At 38.4% G+C, this 20,644-nt stretch overlaps 1 protein-coding gene across 1 annotated transcript in view; it reads right to left on the bottom strand.

Annotated features, from left to right (window-relative positions):
• SLC9C2 (solute carrier family 9 member C2 (putative)) overlaps positions 1–19,645 on the bottom strand; it is a 132,460-nt gene extending 112,815 nt beyond the window's left edge. The window contains exons 1-3 of the mRNA XM_007947130.1: positions 19,543–19,645; positions 18,616–18,716; positions 16,778–16,906 (exon numbers count right to left, since the gene is read on the bottom strand). Of these exons, the coding sequence (XP_007945321.1) occupies positions 16,778–16,906; positions 18,616–18,716; positions 19,543–19,645 (333 nt within the window). The remainder of the gene's footprint in view (positions 1–16,777; positions 16,907–18,615; positions 18,717–19,542) is intronic.
• Between the last annotated feature and the right edge of the window lie 999 nt (positions 19,646–20,644).

The raw sequence follows: 20,644 nt of genomic DNA, 5'->3' as shown, positions 1-20,644 counted from the left end.
ATGAAATGCTTCAGACTAAAGGGATTTATTTGCACATAGTTTTTTAATTTCTATGAACTCATTGTATAAGCTGAAGTAAAAGTTGTCCCTTAACCATACCAAACCCATTGCCATTAATTTGATGCTGACTTGTTGCAACCAAAACATGTAAAACTGCCCCACAGGGTTTCCAAGGCTGTAATTTTTATGAAAGCAGACTGCCACATCTTTATCCCATGAGGCAGCAGGTTGGTCCAAATTGCTAACCTTTCAGTTACCTGATTGCTTAACCACAGTGCCACCACAGCTCCTTCATTATCCCTTAAGCAAAACTCACTGCCTTTAAGTTGACTCCATAGTGACCCATTGGATTTGTAAATCTTTATGGAAGCAGACTGCCTAATCTTTCTTCCATGGAGTGGCTGGTGGGTTCAAACCACCAACCTTCTGCTTAGCAGCCAAATGCCTTAACTACTACACCACCAGATCTCCTTCTAGTTGTCCCTTAGGGGGAACAAATAGTTGTTTATTAAATCACGGCTAAGTCTCAATTTTCTTTTTTGAATTAAAAAAATAAGTATCATTGAGGCAGGACACTTCAGCCAGACATGATCTCAATCAGTGCTATTATTATTATGGATGCTTAGAGAGGTCATTATATGGAACCATTAAAAAAGAGAGAGAGAGAGAGGCAAGTAAATTTAACCCTGATTTCATAAGAGTATTTTTGGGGAAATGAAATGGGTGGCATTACAACAGTATCAACTGAGATAAAAAGGGTCATAACAGAATACCATAAAAAATTGTACTTCAACAAACTTAAAAACCTAGAAGAAATGCACAAATTTCTAGAAACACACTACCTACCAAAATAATACAATTAGAGGTAGAAACTCTGAACAGACTCATAACAAAAGAAGAAATTAAAAATGTCATTTAAAAAACTCCCAACAAAAAAGAGCCCCAGCCCAGAAGGTTTCACTGGCGAATTCTACCAAACATTCAGAGAAGAATTGACACCAATTCTACTCAAACTATTCCAGACTATGGAAAATTCATTCTATGAAGCCTGAATAACTCTGATACCAAAGACAGGTAACCAAAACTAAAACCTAAACTCACTGCCATCGATTCTATCACAACTCATAGTGACCCCGCCTTGGGTTTCAAAGGTAGTGCCTCTACGGAAGTAGATAGCCCAATCTTCCTTCCGAGGAGTAACTGGTGGGTTTGAACCATCAGCCTTCTGGTTAACAGTCAAATACCTTAGGCACTAAGTCACCAGATCTCCCAAAGTCAGGTGAAGACAGCACTAAAAAAGAAAATTACAGACCAGTATCCCTCATGCATACAGAAGCAAAAACTCTCGATAAAATTCTAGGCAACAAAATTCAACCACATATTGAAAACAATAATACATCATGATCAAGTGATATTCATATCAGGGATACAAGGACAGTTCAATATTAGAAAACCAATCAATGTAAACAAAGAAAAAGAATCATATGACCATCTCAATCAATGCAGGAAAGGCATTTGATAAAATTCAACACCCTCTCCTGATAAAAACTCTCAGCAAAATAGGAACAGAAAGGAAATTCCTCAACATAATTAAGGGCACATAGGCAATACCAGTTGGGAGCTCTGGTAGCATAGTGCCTAAGGCACTTGACAGCTAACCAGAAGGCTGGTGGTTCAAACCCACCAGCCACTCCTCAGAAGGAAGGTTGGGCAATCCTACTTTCATAGCAATACTGCCTCAGAAACCCAAGGAGGGGTCGCTATGAGTCGGGTCCGACTCGACGACACATAACAACAACAAACAACAACAGGCAATACCAGTAGCCAACATCATTCTCAATGGAGAAAAATTGACAGCATTCCCCTTGAGCCTGGGAATGAAGCAAGGACACCCTCTATCACACTCTTATCCAAAATTGTACTGGAAGTCCTAGCTAGAGCAATAAGACAAGAAAAGGAAGTAAGAAGTATCCAAATTGGAAAGGGAAGAAGTAAAACTATCCTTATTTGCAAATGACATGATTCTATACATAGAAAAGCCTAGAGACTCCACAAGAAAGTTACTGCAACTAATAAAAGGATTCAGCAAAGTGTCAGGGTACAAGATCAACACACAAAAATAATTTAGGTTCCTCTACACAAACAAAGAGAACTCTGAAAAAGAAATCAAGAAAACAAAACCACTTATGATAGCTCCCAAAACAATAAAATACATAGGAATAAACCTAATCAGGGACATAAAAGACTTATACAAGGAAAACTATAAAACACTACTGCAAGAGACCAAAAGACACCTACATAAATGAAAAACATTCCATGTTCATGGATTGGAAGACTTAACATTATAAAAATGTCAATATTACTCAAAGCAATCTATAAATATAAGGCAGTCCTGATCCAAATCCCAACAACATTCTTTAATGAAATGGAAAAACTGATCTCCAACTTTATATGAAAAGAGGCCCTGAATAGCCAAAGTAATACTGAAGAGGAACAAAGTAAGAGGCCTCATATTTCCCAATCTCAAAACTTGCTATTCAGCTATAGTCATCAAAATAGCCTGGTGTTGGCTCAATGACAGACACATAAATCAATGGAATAGAATTAAGAACCCAGAAATAAATCCATCCCTCTACAGGGTGCTGATCTTCAACAAAGGTCAAAGTCCATTCAATAGGGAAGAAACAGCCTGTAAAGCTGGATATCCATTAGTGGAAAACTGAAACAGGACCTATAGTTCACACTGTGCACAAAAACTAACTCAAAATGGATCAAAGATCAAAATGTTAAAGCTAAAACTATAAAGATAATATAAGGACAAAACTAAGGGACCTAATTTTCATCATAAATAGCATATCAAACATGACTAAAAATGCACAAACAACAGAAATTAATTAGAGAATTGGGACCTCCTGAAAATGAAATACTTGTGCTCATCAAAAGATTTTACTAGGAGAGTAAAAAGAGAACTTACAGACTGGAGAAAATCATTGTCAACAATATATCTGACAAGGGTCTAATCTCTAAAATATATAGAAAAGGTCAACAACTCAGTAGCAAAAAGATAAACAATCCAATCATAAAATGGGCAAAGGACATAAACTGACATTCACCAAAGAGGACATTCAGGCAGCCAACAAATATATTAAAAGATGCTCATGATCATTAGCCATTAAAAAAAAATAAATAAAAGCTCACTACTTTCTAGTCCACTGGACTCATAGCGTCCCCTCCCTGGGTTTCTGAGGTGGTATCTCTATGGAAGTAGATTGCCCAACCTTCCTTCCACGGAGTGACTGGTGGGTTAAATCAAAACTACAATGAGATACCATTCTGACCAGGGACACAGTAGAAGGTCCTAGACAGAATAGGAGAAAAAATGTAGAAAAAAATAAATATTTCTAAAAAAAAGGCCAGACTTACTGGACTGATTAAAAACTAGAGGAATCCTGAGACTATTGTCCTAAGATAGCCTTTGAACTTCAAATTGAAGCTATTTCAGGAAGTCACCTTTCAGCAAAATAATAATTGACTTGTAAACCTATGAGTAATGTGTTTTCTTAAATAGTCAACTATATGAGATCTAATGGTCAACATTTACCCAAAAGTGAAAATGAGAAGGCAAGGAAGGAAAGAGAAGCTAGATCAATTAGAAACAGAAAAACAGAATGGATATAATGAGAATGCTGAAACATTGTGGAAATTGTAATCAATGCCTTGGAACAATTTGTATAAAAATTGTTAAACGGGAACATAATTTGCTGTGTAAACTTTCACCTAAAACATAATAAAATATTTTTTACAAGAAGACTCTCTCAAGAATTTAATAGCTAGGTTGCCTTGGGACAAGGTTCCATCCCAGAAGCAATCTAAAGTTTGGTGAGAGGCTTAGAGTTTAGACTTCACCACATAAGTCCAAATAGGCAGTGTTGTAGAAGTCTACTCAAAGCTCCCTCTCACTACAATGAAACCTAACCTTAGAAAGTTTTCTTGCTTGAGGTAATCAGAGTTCTCCTGGGCTTTAATCACAATGCTCTAAGATGTTTTTGTCACTGGCCCTCAGTGAACCACGAAGGGAAGAAGAACTGGCCCTCAGTAATCTAGATAGTCATTGGGAGTTTGAGGTCAGACAGATTACCTGACCACTCAGACATTCCCTCCCCTCCACACAGTGACTCAGCTTGCTCACTCTCAGTACTACCACCACCCTGAACAATCTTTGTGCAACAAGCATAAGTGTCAGGTCTTGTGCCAAGCACCAAGGAATACAGGTGGGGTTGGGAGCATGATAACTAGAAATGGGTCTTTGCCTTCAGAGACTCAGCGGAGTGGCAATATCTACAGACTGATGCATGACTGAGAGAGCAGCAAACTTGTTCAGAAAATTGGACACAGGAGGAGCCTGTGCAAAACCAGCCTAGGGTAAAAAAAAAATGAGATGGAGGAGAGAGTGGCCCTGTCCATTTAGGACAAAATGTTGGAATATAGAGATAAATCAGGGTGGGAGATACAGGATAGTGAAAAGTCAACAATGCCCAAGATACCAAATCTTAAGAACTAGAACAAAGACATGGAGGAAAGAGGGGCTGGACTGTTGTTGGGAGGCTGAATGTGTAGAGTTGTTTCTGGCATTTCAATATGGTGAAAGAAATGATGCATGATAGAATTCTGCAAGACCAACAGCTTTCTTATTCATTGAAAATATCTTTTTTCAACAACATAAATGGCAGCTATACATGTGGACCTCACCAGATGGAATACACATCTGTGGAAAGAGGTGATGGAGAAGCTCAGTATCATCAGTCAGAACAAGGGCAGGGCTGACAGTGGAACAGACCACCAATTTCTCATAGGCAAGTTCAAGTTGAAACTGAACAAAATCAAAACAAGTCCAAACCAAATCCAAACCCATCACCATCAAGTCACTTTTGACTCATAGCAACCCCCATTGAGTTCCTAAGGTGGAAAATCTTTACAGAAGTAGATTGTCTCATCTTCCTTCCACGGAGTGCCTGGTGGGCTTGAACCACCAACCTTTTGGTTAGCAGTGAAATGCCTTAAGCACTGCCCCACCAGAGCTTAGCCAAAATATAATATTGATTATATCCCACCTGATTTATAGACTATCTGAAGAAAAGATTTAATGCATTGACACCAATGACCGAAGACCAGGCAAGTTGTGGGATGACATCAAGGACATCATACAGGAAGAAAGCAAAGCATCATTACAAGGACAAGTAAGGAAGGAAAGATCAAAATAGATGTCAAAAAGAATCTGAAACTTGCTCTTGAATAGTAGCTAACGTGAATGGAAGAAATGATGAAATAAAAGAGCTGAAAAGAAGATTTCAAAGGGTAGCTCAAGAAGACAAACTGAAATAATATAATGAAACGTGCAAAGATCTGGACTTAGAAAATGAAAAAGGAAGAACATGATCAGAATTTCTCAAGCTGAAAGAACTGAAGAAAACCTGCAGGCCTCAAGCTGCAATACTGAAGGGTTCTATGATACTGCCTTGGCAACCCAAGGAGGGGTCACTATGAGTCGGGACTGACTTGATGGCACATAACAACAACAACATGGGCAAAATATTGAATGACGCAGGAAGCATCAAAAGAAGATGGAAAGAATACACAGTCACTGTACCAAAAAGAATTGGTTAATATTCAACCATTTCTGGAGGTAGCATATGATCAAGAACCAGTGGCATTGAGGAAAAGGTCCAAGGTGCACTGAAGGAACTGGTGAAAAATAAGGCTCCAGGAATTGACGGAATACCCACTGAGAAGTTTCAACATACAAATGCAGGGCTGGAGGCACTCACTCATTTGTGCAGTGAAATTTGGAAGACAACTACCTGGCCAACGGACTGGGAAGAGATCCATATTTATGCCCATTCCACAGAAAGGTGACCCAAAAGAATGTAGAAATTATCCAGCCATATCATTAATATCACATGCAAGTAAAATTTTGCTGAAGATAATTAAAAATGGTTGGAGCAGTACGTCCACAGGGAACTTCTAGAAATTCAAGCTGGATTCAGAAGAGAATATGGAATGAGGGATATCATTGCTGATTTTAGACAGATCTTGGTTGAAAGTAAAGAATACCAGAAAGATATTTACCTGAGTTTTATTGACTATGTGAAGGCATTTGACTGTGTGTATCATAACAAACTATAGAAAACATTGCAAAGAATGAGAATTCCAGAACACTTCATTGTGCTTATGAGGAACCTGTACAGAGACCAAGAGGCAGTCATTCCAACAGAACAAGGGGATCCTGCATGGTTTAAAATCAGGAAAGGCGTGCATCAGGTTGTATCATTTCACCACATTTATTCAATCTGTATGTTTAACAAATAATCCAAGAAGCTGGAACACATGAAGAAGAATGCAACATCAGGATTGAAGAAAGACTCATTAGCAACCTGCAATATGTAGATGGCACGACCTTTCTTGCTGGAAGTAAAGAAGACTTGAACCACTTACTGATGAAGATCGAAGACTACACCCCTCGGTATGGATTACACTTCAACATAAAGAAATAAAAATCCTCACAACTGGACCAATAAGAACATCATGATAAATGGAGAAAATAATTGAAGTTGTCAAGGATTTCATTTTACTTAGATCCACAATCAACACCTATGAAAGTAGCAGTCAAGAAACCAGAGGACAAATCTGGTTAAATCTGCTACAAAATACCTCCTTAAAGTATTAAAGAGCAAAGATGTCACTTTGAAGACTAAAGTGTGCCTGATCCAAGCCATGGATTTTTCGACAAACTCATATGCATGTGAAAGGCAGGAAACGAATAAGGAAGACTACAGAAGAACTGATGCATTTGAGTTTTGGTGTGGTGAAGAATATTGAAAATACCATGGACTACCAGAAGAAGGAATAAATCTGTCTTGGAAGAAGTACAGTGGGAATGCTTCTTAGAAGCAAGAATGGCCAGACTTCCTTTCAAGTACTTTGGTCACATTGTCAGAAGGGGCTAGTCCCTGAGAAAGACTATCATGTAGAGGATCAGCACAAAAGGGGAAGACCCTCAACAAGATGGATTCACACACTGGCTGTAACCATGGGCTCAAGCATAACAAAGATTTTGAGGATAGTGCAGGACTGGGCAGTTTTTCTTTCTGCTTTACACCGGGTTGCTATGCGTTGGAACCAACTCAATGGCACCAAACAACAACAACAAAAACAACAGTCTTCACAGAAGCATATTGTCAGGCCCTTCTCCCACAGAGCCCCTGGGTGGTTTCAAACACCAACTTTCAGTAAGCAGTTGAATGCTTAATTTTAAATGTGTGTAAATAAATTAAGCATATTACTAGGAATTTGATGATTTTATCTACATCTCTAAAACTTTACATATAAAAATTTTCCTCAATTATTTTTTTAAAATTATTTCTGTGTGGAAAATTAGTGGATTGTTTGCAGTATAATCTGCTTTCTCTTCAGAGATTGTATAAATCTTACTCTTTTTTTTTTTTCTTAACTCAGTCTCCTCCCCTCCCTACCCTGCAACCCTTCCCCTGTGCCCCTCATAATTATGCACTCCTGTTTGTCCTGCATTTCCTCAGTTTGAATGTTGGTCCTCTGGTGTCCCATGGTCTATTGCTCTAAGGGAAGTATCACCATAGAGTATGTGGGTGCGGCATCCTGGGTTGAGTGGTCTGCGTATACATCTTGTTAACTATTGGGCTGAGAGCCTGCCCCTGGGGGTGAGTTTTATTCCAGGTGCAGAATGAATGCCAGGGCCATAGTATTGGGAGTCTCAGCAGATCTCATCTGACCAGTAATTCTGATCATTACTGAGTTTTTGGATTATGTTCCGTGTTTTCCCTCCCACTCTATCCAAGATCTCCAGATTTGATCCTTTCCTGAGTGGTTGGCATTGGTAGCTGGGCACCATCTAGTTCTTCTGGTCTCGAGGACCATCATGTCCTAGGGCTGATTGCTTCTAAATGCCCCTTTTTTTTTTTTTTTTCATTCATCTTCTCTTCAGACACTAGGAGACCATTAGCTGCATCTTAGATGGCTTCTTGAAAGCTTTTAAGACCCCAGTCACTACTCACCAATGTAGGATGTGAAGCAACGCTTTTTATGTATTTTGTTGTGCCAATTGAGTCTGGTGTCCCCCAGTATGATGGTCCTGAAGTAGTAGATCTATTGGATCTCTCTCCCATAGTGTTGGGATGTCTGTGAGGGATTACTCTGTGTCTGTCTTCTGTTGTTTATTTTTAGTAATTTATTTTTTGTTGAAAATGTACACAGCAAAACATACATCAATTCAACCATTTCTGCACAGAAATTTCTACATTTCTACACAGAAATACAGTTATTATATTTTTCAAGTTGTGCAACCATTCTCACCAAAGAGCACAATGTTGAAGGCAGACATTCTTTACTAATAAAGCTAAACTATTATTAGGTTTAAAAAAGACTTCAGGAGCTATTTTTGGCTTAAGGTTTAAAGATTATCTCAGGAAAATAATTCCAGAGGTTTGTCCAGCCTCTATAGCACCTTCTGGATTCCATGAGATTTTGAAATTCTGTTCTGCATTCTCCCCCTTTTTATCAGGATTCTTCTATAGAATCTTTGACCAAAGTATTCTGTAATGGTAGCCAGGTACCATCCAGTGTCTCTGTCTCTTGGCAAGGGAGGTAGTTGTTCATGGAGGCAGTTAGCCATGTATTCTATTTCTTCTTCCTATTCTTAACTCTCCTTCTTCCTCTGTTGGTACAAGTAAATAGAATCAAATTATTGTACTTTGGATGGACACTTGCAAGCTTTTAAGATCCCAGGCATATGTAACAAACTAGAAGGTAGACAGAAGCACTAAACATGATACTAGTTCAGTTAACTGGGATGTCTCATAAAACCATACCCTAAACTTCAAAAAGGAGCTCTGGTGGCACAGTGCCTAAGCATTTGACTGCTAACCAGAAGGTTGGAGGTTCAAACCCACAAGCCACTCCACAGAAGGAAGATAGGACAATCTATTTCCATAAACATTTACCACCTCCAAAACCCAACAGGTGTTGCTATGAGTCAGAATTGACTCCATGGCAGTGAGTTTGGCTCGGTTTGGTTAAACCTCCAAAACAAGAAACTAAATCCTGTGATGTGTTTGGTTGTACATAAGCATCATTGTCAGCTGCTCTTGTTGTTGTTGCAAAAATATATGTCATACAACATTAGCCAATTCAACATTTTATAGGCATACAACTCAGTGATTTCAGTAACACTAGTTGGCTGTGCAACCATTATCCTGAATCAGCGAGAAATTTCCATCACCATTAACAAACTCAGTACTCCATAAGCAATAACTCACAATTTCTCCTTCACTCCTACCCCTGTTAATCCCTAGTAAACTTTGGTCTCTATACATTTGCCTGTTCTTGCCTTTTCATGTAACTTCTTGTTGTTAGGTCCTGCAAAGTCAGCTCCAACTCATAGTGACCCTATGTACAACAGAACAAAATACTGCCTAGTCATGCACCATCCTCACAATCCTTGCTATACTTGAGCCCATAGCTACAGTCACTGTGTCAATCCATCTTGCGGAGGGTGTCCACTTTTTCGCTGACCCTCCATTTTACCAAGCTTGATATTCTTCTCCAGAGAATGGTCCCTTCTGACAATATAACCAAAGTAGGTGAGATGAAGTCTAGCCATTCTTGTTTCCAAGGAGAAGTCAGGCTGTACTTCTTCCAGGACAGATCTGTTCATTCTTCTGGCAGTCCATGGTATTTTCAGTATTCTTCGCCAATACCACAATTCAAAGACATCAACTCTTCTTCAGTCTTTCTTATTCATTGTCCAGCTTTCACATGCAGATGAGGCAATTGAAAATATCATGGCTTGGATTAGGCACACTTTAATACCCAAAGTGACAACTTTGCTCTTCAACACTGAAGGAGGTCTTTTGAAGCCAATTTGCCCAGTCAAATACAATGTCTCGCATCTTGACTGCTGCTTCCATGGGTGTTGATTGTGAATCCAAGTAAAACTAAATCTTTGACAACTTCAATCTTTTCTCCATTTATTGTGATGCTGCTTATTGGTCCAGTTGTGAGGATTTTTGTTTTCTTTATGTTGAGGTGCAATCCATACTGAAGACTATAATCTTCCTTAGATAAGTGCTTCAAGTCATCTTCACTTTCAGAGAGTAAAGTTGTGTCATCTGCCTGTTGCAGGTTATTAATGAGTCTTCCTCCAATCCTGATGCCACATTCTTTTTCATATAGTCCAGCTTCTCGAATTATTTGCTCAAAATATACAGACTGAATGACTATGGTGAAAGGATACAACCCTAATGCACTCCCTTCCTGTTTTTAAACCATGCAGTGTCTCCTTGTTCTGTACGAATGACAGCCTCTTGGTCTCTGCACAGGCTCCTCATGACCACAATTAAGTGTCTGGAATTCCCATTTTTTGCAATGTTATTCATAATTTGTTATTATCTACTTAGTCAAATGCCTTTCCACAGTCAATAAAAGACAAGTAAACATCGTTCTGGTATTCCTTGCTTTCAGCCAAGATCCACCTAATTTCAGCAATGATAGCCCTCATTCCACATCTCTTTTGAATCCAGCTTGCATTTATTGATGAAGATCAGTGACTACAGCCTTCGGTATGGATTACATACTCAACACTCAACATAAACAAAACAAAAGTCCTCACAACTAGATCAGTAAGCAGTATCATGACAAACAGAAAAAATATTGAAGTTGTCAAAGGTTTTGATTTACTTGCATCCACTACCAATGCCCATAGAAGCAACAGACAAAAAATCAAGTGACACATTGCATTGGATAAATCTGCTGCAAATTTGTTAAAATTTTAAACTGTTAGAAACAAAGCTGTCACTTTGAGGACTAAGGTGTGCCTAATCCAAGCCATGGTATTTTTAATCATCTCATATGCATGCAAAAGCTGGACAATGAATAAGGAAGATGAAAGAAGAATTGATGCATTTGAATTGTGATATTGGAGAAGAATATTGAATACATCATGATTGGCCAGAAGAATTAAAAAAAAAAATCCATCTTAAAGAATAATAGCTAAAATGCTTCTTCGAAGCAAAGATGGCAAGACTTCTCATTTACTTTGGACCTGTTATCAGAAGGGACCAGTCCCTGGAGAAGGACATAATGCTTGCTTAAGTAGAGAGTCAGTGAAAATGAGGGAGACCCTCAACAAGATGAATTGATATAGTGGCTGCAAATTAAATTAAATGTGAATTTAAACATAGTAACAATTGTGAGGTCAGATAGGACCAGGCAGTGTTTTGTTGAATTGTACATAGGGTCACTATGATTTGGAACTGACTCAATGGCAGAGAAGGTCTATGAAAGGAATTATACAACATGTAGTCTTTTGAGTCTGGCCTTTTTCTCTTATCATAATGAATTTGAAATTCTTCCCCATTGTACCTACCAATGCTTTGTTCTTTTTTATCACTGAGTAATTTCCTATTTTAAGAATACCATAATATGTTTGTCCATTCACCACTTGAAAGACATTTAGGTTATTTCCAGATTTTAGAGATTATTAATAAAGCTGTGATAAAGATTTGCATAGGGTTTTGTCATGAACATAAATTTTCATTTCTCTTGGGTAAATACATAGGAGTGAGATTGCTGGGCCATATGGCAAGTACATTTTTAACTTTACATGAAACTGCCAAACTGTTTTCAAAGTGGCCATACCATTTTGCATTTTTACCAGCTATGTATGAAAATCCCAGTTTCTCTGCATCCTTATCACCAACTGGTATTATTGAATTTGTTGTCAGTGCAGGAGCTCTGGTAGCATAGTGGCTAAGGCACTTGACTGCTAACCAGAAGGCTGGCGGTTCAAACTCACTAGCCACTCCTTGGAAGGAAGATGGGGCAATCTACTTGCCTCGGAAACCCAAGGAGGGGTTGCTATGAGTCGGGTCTGACTTCACAGCACATAACCACAACAGCCTTTCTAATAGGTGTGTAATGGTACCTCATTATGGTTTTAATTTAGATTCTTCTAACATTTTATGATGTTGAGGTTCCTGTTTTCCATCCACACATCTTCTTTGGCGAAATGTTTGCTCAACTCTCTTGGTTTTCTACAGCTATTTTTGACAACATTAAATATTAATGGACTAGTTTTTTAAAACTCTATGGATCAGTTCTGTTTGGTAGCATAAGGGGTCACCATGAGTTGGATTCAACTAGATAGCCAACAGATTTGGTTTTGGTTAAACATAAGGACACCAAAATTTTGAAAGTGAAAGAATGGGAAAAATTATAGCAAAAAAATACTAACCAAAAGAAAGCTAGCATAGCTATAACCCACTGCCATCAAGTCAATTCTGACTCAAAGCAAACCCACAACACAGAGTAGAATGGCCCCACAGGGCTTCCAAGGCTTCCTTCTCTTGTGGAGCAACTCCTCAACCCACTGACCTTTCAATTCACAGCTGAGCACTTAACCACTGCACCACCAGGGCTCCTATGGAGGGGAACCTCACTGCTCTTGAGTCAATTCCAACTCATAGCAAACCCTCCTTGGGTTTCTGAGGTGGTATGTCTATGGAAGTAGATTGTCCAATCTTCCTTCCGAGGAGTGGCTGGTGGGTTTGAACCTTCAGCCTTCTGGTTAGCAGTCAAATGCTTTAGGCAATATACCACCAGAGCTCAGATAAAATTGACTTTAAGGCAAAAAGTATGTTTCTGGAGGTAGAATAATTTGGAAAAAAAATAGCAAGAATGGTTGTACAACTTGAAGAATATAATCAGTCATTGAATTATACATGCAGAAATTGTTGAATTGCTGTTTTTTTTTTTTTTTTTTTAATTCTTATTGTGATTTGGGTGAAAGTTTACAGAGCAAATTCCTTTTCCATACAGCAGTTCATACATATTTTGTTTCATGACATTGACTGCAATTCCCTACAATGTGACAGCTCTCTTCCCACTTCTCCCCAGTAGTTACCTCTGTTTTCCCATGTCCTTCTTTCCCATGCACTCCCCACCACCCCACCCCAACCTGTCTCCCTGTGTAAACATTGTCCTTCTGTTCTCCCACAATTGATTGCTGCAAGGAGTGTATTCACCTAATGTAAATGGTCACCCCATGTGGTTATCCATTGTTTGGCTGGAAGCCACAGGAGTGAGTTCAATTCCACACCTGAAGGGTAGCTAGGGGCCATAGTCCCAGGGGTCTCACCAGGCTCTATTAGACCAGCAAATCTGGTCTATTTTATGATTTTGAGTTTTGATCCACATTATTCTTCCACTGTATCCAGGATCTCCTGCACCAATCCCCCTCCGAGAGGTTGATAGTGGTAGCCAGGCTCCATCTAGTTCTTCTGGTCTCATGATCATATAGGTTGTGTATCACATGGTCTACTAGTCCCTTGGACTAATTGTTTCCATGAGTCTTTGGTTTTCTTCATTTTTCTTTGCTTTGGATGAGGAAAGATCCATCACTGCATCTAGATGGTCACTTGCAAGCTTTCAGGACCCGTCGCTACTCACCAAATTAGGATGTAGAACAATGTTTCTGTGTAGTATGTTATGGCAATTGAGCCTGATGTCCCCTGTGACCATGGTCCTGAGCCCACAGGTCCAACTACTCACTCCCTCAGGGTAGCTGGCCGTGGCCAAGAAGTCAGCACAATCTTGCCCCTTGCCAGCTCTACTATACATCCAGACATTCTTACTGAATTGCTGTGTTTTGTTCTGTATGTTTCTACCACATTTTAAAAATATACCTAAATAATAAGAAAATAAATAACTGGAAAAATAAAAATACTTGTAGGCACTTAGTAACAGTTTCTATTTATATAAAGTAAAAACCAACAGAATTGCAAGATAAATTGGTAAATTCACAATCATAGTGGAAGCTTGTTGGATTGAGCTGAAAAACATTATTGTTGTTGTTGTTGTTAAGTGCCGTCGAGTCGTTTCCGACTCATAGCGACCCCATGCACAGCAGAACGAAACACTGCCCGATCCCACGCCAGCCCCACAATCCCTGCTATACTTGAGCCCATCATTGCAGCCACCATGTCAATCCATCTCGTTGAAGGCCTCCCCCTCTTTCATTGACCCTCCACCCTACCAAGCATGACATCCTTCTCCAGGGAATGGTCCCTTCTTACAACATGACCAAAATAGGTGAGACGAAGTCTGGCCATTCTTGCTTCCAAGGAGCATTCTGGCTGCACTTCCTCCAGGACAGATCTGTTAGTTCTTTTAGCAGGCCATGGTACTTTCAGCATTCTTCGCCAGCACCACAACTCAAAAGCATAAACTCTTCTTCGGTCTTCGTTATTCATTGTCCAGCTCTCACGTGTATACCAGGTGATTGGAAATATCATGGCTTGTGTCAGGCGCAACTTAGTCCTCAAGGAGACATCCTTGCTCCTCAGCACTTGAAACAGTTCCTTCGCAGTTGACTTTCCCAATGCTACACATAGTCTAATGTCCTGACTGCTGCTTCCGTTGGCATCGATTGTAGAACCAAGCAACGTGAATTCTTTGACAACCTCAATCTTCTCTCCATTTATTGTGATGCTACTCATTGGTCCAGTTGTGAGGATTTTTGTTTTCTTTATATTGAGACATAATCCATACTGCAGACTCTATTCTTCAACCTTCATCAGTAGGTGCCTTAAGTCATCCTCACTTTCAGCAAGCAAAGTTGTATCGTCTGCATATCTCAGGTTGTTAATGATTCTTCCTCCAATCCTGATACCACGTTTTTCTTCATATAGTCCAGCTCCTCGGATTATTTGCTCAGCATATAGATTGAATAAATGTGGAGAAAGAATACAACCCTGATGCACTCCCTTCTTGATTTTAAACCATGTAGTGTCCCTTTGTTCTGTTCGAACAATAGCCTCCTGATCAAGATACAGATTCCTCATGAGTACAATCAAGTGCTCAGGAATTCCCATTCTTCTCAATGTTATCCATAATTTGTCATGATCCACACAATCAAATGCCTTTGCATAGTCAATAAAACACAAGTAAACATCTTTCTGGTATTCTTTGCCTTGAGCCAAGATCCATCTGACAACAGCTATGATATCCCTTGTTCCATGTCCTCTTCTGAATCCGGCTTGAACCTGTGGAAGTTCTCTGTCAATATACTGCTGCAAATGTTTCTGAATTATCTTCAGTAAGATCTTACTTGCGTGTGATATTAATGATATTGTTCTGTAATTTCCACATTCTGTGGGATCACCTTTCTTTGGAATGGGCACAAATATGGATCTCTTCCAGTCAGTTGGCCAGGTAGCTGTCTTCCAAATCTCTTGGCATAACTGAGTGAGTGCCTCCAATGGGGCATCTGTTTGTTGAAATATCTCAATGGGTATTCCATCAATTCCCGGAGCCTTGTTCTTTGCCAGTTCTTTCATTGCAGCTTTGACTTCTTCCTTCATTATTAGCAAGGATATAGTAGACTGAACTTCATAATTAACAAACATGTTCTACTGAACATGCACTCAACAATTATAGAATATATACTCTTATAAAGGAGTTCTAGCGGCATATGAGTCGGGGCCGACTCGACGGCACATAACAACAACAACAACAACAGCGGCATAATGCCTAAGGCATTTGACTGCTAACCAGAAGGCTGGAGGTTCAAACCCACCAGCCACTCCTCGGAAGGAACGTTGGGCAATCTACTTCTGTAGTGATACTGCCTCAGAAATCCAAGGAGGGGTCACTATGAGTTGGATACAACTCCACGACAGTGGGATACTCTTATAGATCAAACATAGAAGACTTAAGAAATCTGATCATGTACGAGGCCACAAGCAAATCTTCACAAACCACAAAGAGTTAATATTATCCTCTGATCACAATGTGATAGCAGATTTCAAAATGAAAAGCCATTATTTTGTGATTTTGAAGCAACTTCCAAATATTTAATAAGTACTTAATATTAAAGTACTTAATAATACTTAATAAAAAGCTCTGGTGGCACAGTGCCTAAGGCATTTTACTAGTAACCAGAAGGTTGCCCATTCAAACCCACTAGCTGCTTGAAGGAAGGAAAATGGGGCAATCTACTTCGGTAAAGATTTACCACCTTGGAAACCCACTGGGGGTCACTATGAGTCAGAATCGAAGCAATGGCCATGAGTTACTTAATGGATCAAAGAAAAACAGTGTAATAAAATTTATGATAATGAAAACATAAAACGTGAGATATAGCAAAAAGTGTAATGACAGGAAAACTTAAAACCTATGCACAAAATAGAAAAAGGCTAAAAATCATTCAAGTAAATATCCACTCAAAATGATATAAAAAGAACAAGAGAATAAAACCAAAGAAAGTAAAATGTTATTTGAAAGGAGCAGTAAAATAGTCTGAAAAACATAATTAAGAAAAGAAGAGTGAGGGCACAAATCAAACAATCTCAGCAGTTTAAAAAGGTGCACATCTATAGAGTGGCAATTAAGTCAGCTGTGGGATTAAAAGCCAGGTTCTGCCATTTATCAGCCTTATGACCTCTGGGCTTCAGTTTGCTCATATGTAAAACAGAGGTAACACTTACTCAGTGTCTAGTCACAGTGGACACTCAGTAAATATAAATTTCCCTCCTTCTCTCCACTTTCTTTAATTAATGGGTTTGTAGAATGAGGCGGGTAAACAACTAAAAATGTGAGATTTGTGGTTTATCATCTGCATAGAGTCTCATTAACTATTAACATGAATAAACAACAATTGACCTTCATTTGTTTTAGAACATATTCTTACCTGCCAAAACTCATTCTTAAGTACATAAAAGTCCATGTCCAAAGCAGCCACAAACATAATTATAGGTAAAAAATAACAATAAAGTGAAAAACTTGATGTGCTCAGAAGAGGGTAGACGAATTTGTGAATCTAAAACAACAAAGACAAACAGGAAAGTTAATCTGCTGCCATTTTCAAGTATTAGAAATTAGAATGATGTTAGTTAAATCAATAAAAATTTTAGAATATTCCTGTCTGCAATTAACGAGATTTTCTACAAGGCCAGTCCTGATGATCCTGTGGTTGATTTGTTGGTCTAACATTATGGATAGGCTATAAGTGTTGTCCTTTATTTACCAGAGAATTGTATGGTTTCTGGCTGCATAAATAGTGCTTGTGGTAAGTAATCAGTATTTTCCAGAGTGGTTTCCTATTATTTAGCAATCCCCAAGATGATTTTAGTGGTTCACGGATAATTTTTTTTTTTTTCTTACTTGACTGTTAGATACGTATTTTCATGTGCACTGTGGAAAAACTAAGGAGCTCTGGTGGTATAGAGCCTAAGGTACTTAACTGCTAATCAGAAGGCTGATGGTTCAAACCCACCAGCCACTTCATGGAAGGAAGATGAGGCAATCTACTTCCATAAAGATTTACCACTTCAGAAACCCAAAGGGTGTTGCTATGAGTTGGAATCAACTCGATAGCAGTGAGTTTGGATTTTTTTTTTTTTTTTTTTGGTTTAGTGAGAGAGCTGGAAGTACCTTACACAGACACTTGTAGTTTAACAGACATTAATGCTTAGGATTTAAAAATCTCTAAGTGAGTCACATAGAGAAAAATAATACTTAAATAAATTGTACAGATTTTGTGTATAGGACACAAATAATGAAGGTTGCCCACAGACGAATGGAAAACACAACATTTGAAGCTCTTTAAATAGTCCCCCTGAAAAGCATATTTTGGTCTGGTCAACAGTTTCAGATTCATTATTTAACTTCCCTGTGCCTCAATTTCCTCATCTGTAAAATGAGAATAATGTACCTACTCCACTGGGTTGTTGTGAGGATGAATGAACTGACTCAAAAGCTAATAATAAATTAATAATTATGAAGCACTTAAAAGGCAGCACATAAAAAAAATTCAAAAAATATTAAGTAGTATGAATAGCAAGACTTCAGAAAAACAAAAAGGTATTTATAACCCTAAAACCAAGGATAAGGACAAACATTATCTACATTTTTAAAGAAAGGAAGGCATGGAGGTAAATTGTTATTGATCACATTGCTATGCATTTGAAATCAAGAGAATAATAAATTAATACAAATTTTCTTGTATTGATATTATACATTATGTGATGCATGTTTACATTTCATCTGGCAGTAAGAAAAGAAAAACCATGCCTCATCATGAAAATAACTGCCACGTCTGTAAAGATTTACCACCTTGGAAACGCAATGGGGGTCACTGAGTCAGAATCGACTCCACGGCAGTGGGTTTGGGTTTTTTGCTTTTTATAACTAGAGTGTCTACAGGTATTAAGGAGAACATGAGGGGAGAAGCCAGTATGATGTGTGTGTAAGGGGGTGGTTTGAGAAATAAGAGCAAGGACTCAAAGGTAGATGGAGAAGAACCCAAGGATGAAATAAAATTTTCCTCACTCCCAAATTAGTTCCTTATCTTAAACTTCACTCAATTATATGTCTTCTTCATCAAATGTCTTCTCATTTTATAAATTTTTAATACCAGATGAAATTTTTGAACATCTGTTCACATAAAAAAATCCATATATTCAGGTATGGAGCAAGACTGTACCTTATTTTGCGTTTTTGTCCTTTAATTTATTGTACATACAGTACCTTAACAAACCTATAGGCCAGTTGCCCTAGGACAAATCCTGACAGCGAAAGAATCGACAAGACAATGACTTCAGAATTCTTTATATATGACTTCAAAAATCCTAAAGAAATACATGTATGTGTTATTTAGACATAATTAATAGTTTTAAAATATTTTAATTAATATTTTCTCTAGTTATTTAATTTTAAACTTCCTCTGAATGTCATATTATAATGAGTTGACAGCTGTCACAACTGCCGTCTCTTAACTATACGACTATCTTTTAAGACATATATAATGAGGTATCTCTCAACAGATAAATTTGGAAACTACAGAAAGTTCCAACAACCTCCCACTTACCCACCGAATGGCACATTAGGATTCATGTAAGATGAATATCTTACATGAATCTGATGGTGAAAAATTATGGGAAGCCAAATTTCATATCTACATGGCACATCTCATCTCAATAACTACTTATCCTAAACTATAGCAGTTCTGTGGAGGGCAGTTCTACTCTACACGTGTCCTTCCCAAAATCCAAATATTTTGTCCAGGGCTGGCCTGGCCAGGCAGGCAGTGTAAGGCTCTCCCTCATCTTTGTTACCAGAACATCTTGACTGCATCTTTATAGTTATACTTATCACATTGCATTATAATTATTTGTTGGCCTGTCTCCCCCATGAGAGGGCTTCTTGAGGTTAGAGACTGTCTTATTCCCCTTGTATCCTCTACCACACTGCCATGCTCAGCAAAAGTTAATAAATAAAGAAACATAGTATACGCATCATTTTATTACTAAATGAAACTAGACTGACAGCATTCACTCACCTCATTTCATTGAACCCCTTATTTTGACCTTTTTTTTAACATTTTTGTAATCACTTTGTACATGAAGAAACGTTTAGAGGGCCGAGAAGGGATGACATTTAAAAACAACCACCTACCTCCCAAAACAATGATGGAACATACAAGCACTATGAAATGTGTCTCTCCCACAGGGTAGTCAGAGGTCCACCCGCAGAGTACATCCGTTTTAGTACTATTCATCTTGCTTCATTTCATTTTCCCAGTTCTAATTTGAATTAATATGTGTTATTCATTGACACGTTATTACAAACTAACCTGTTTTTAAAAAACAAAAAGAAGAAGAAACCCACTACCGTCATGTTGATTTTGTCTCAGGGCATTTGGTGTTACAAAGTAGACTTACACTCCATAGCATTTTTTAACACGAACGACCAGATTGCCAGGCATTTTTTTCCTGAGGTACTGCTCAATGGGTTTGAACCCCCAACCTCTCGGTTAATAACTGAGCACAAACCATTTGTACCACCTAGGGACCTAACCTGTTAAAATACGCCAAAAGAAGAAAATGAAACCTGCCAGGATCCAATTTACCCACATTCTTTCTACCTACAATTGTACAATTGTACCACACTCAGACCTGAGCACCTTTTCTCTTGCCACAGCACACACTTTAATCCCTACAGTTCTACCTCTGGCTTCAAGAGTACTTATTAGGAACACTAACGAAAATGTTAGTGTTTCTTTCTCATGTTGCTCTGTGTGTGTGTGTGTTGATTGTTGGACTTATTATTGTCATGATATGCTAATATGTTTGCCTTCTCCATTGGACTATGAGTTTCTCAAAGGCCAGAGCTAAATATTGATTTTCTTTAAGATCATGTATGCAGTCTATGGCATATAACAGGCTCTCCACCAAAAAAAAAAAAAAAAGATTAACTGAACTCTGAGGGGGACGGAGCAAGGATAAATGTCATGCTCCTGCTTCTCCATGGGTACAAATAGTTTTGGAATGCCCTTTTACTACTCCAATTACATACTCCATTTTTCCTCTCTCAGCCCCTTCCAAATAGCAAATGGGAAATAAGGTCAAAATTGAGTTAGTTAAGATTGAAAGTGGGGGTGAGGTGAATAACCTAATAACAAAGGAAAGGACTAAGGTTGAGTGAATTAGGAACTAAGTCCCCTTTCCTCTGAGTAATGTAGCTTAACAACAGGGTACATGGCTTGGCAGGTGAATAG

Source organism: Orycteropus afer, unplaced genomic scaffold, assembly GCF_000298275.1.
Source record: "Orycteropus afer afer isolate SDZICR_OR568_19922 unplaced genomic scaffold, OryAfe1.0 scaffold00175, whole genome shotgun sequence".
NCBI lineage: Eukaryota > Metazoa > Chordata > Mammalia > Tubulidentata > Orycteropodidae > Orycteropus > Orycteropus afer.
Note: the sequence above shows the minus strand (reverse complement) of the source record. Positions and strands in the feature narration are given on the sequence as shown.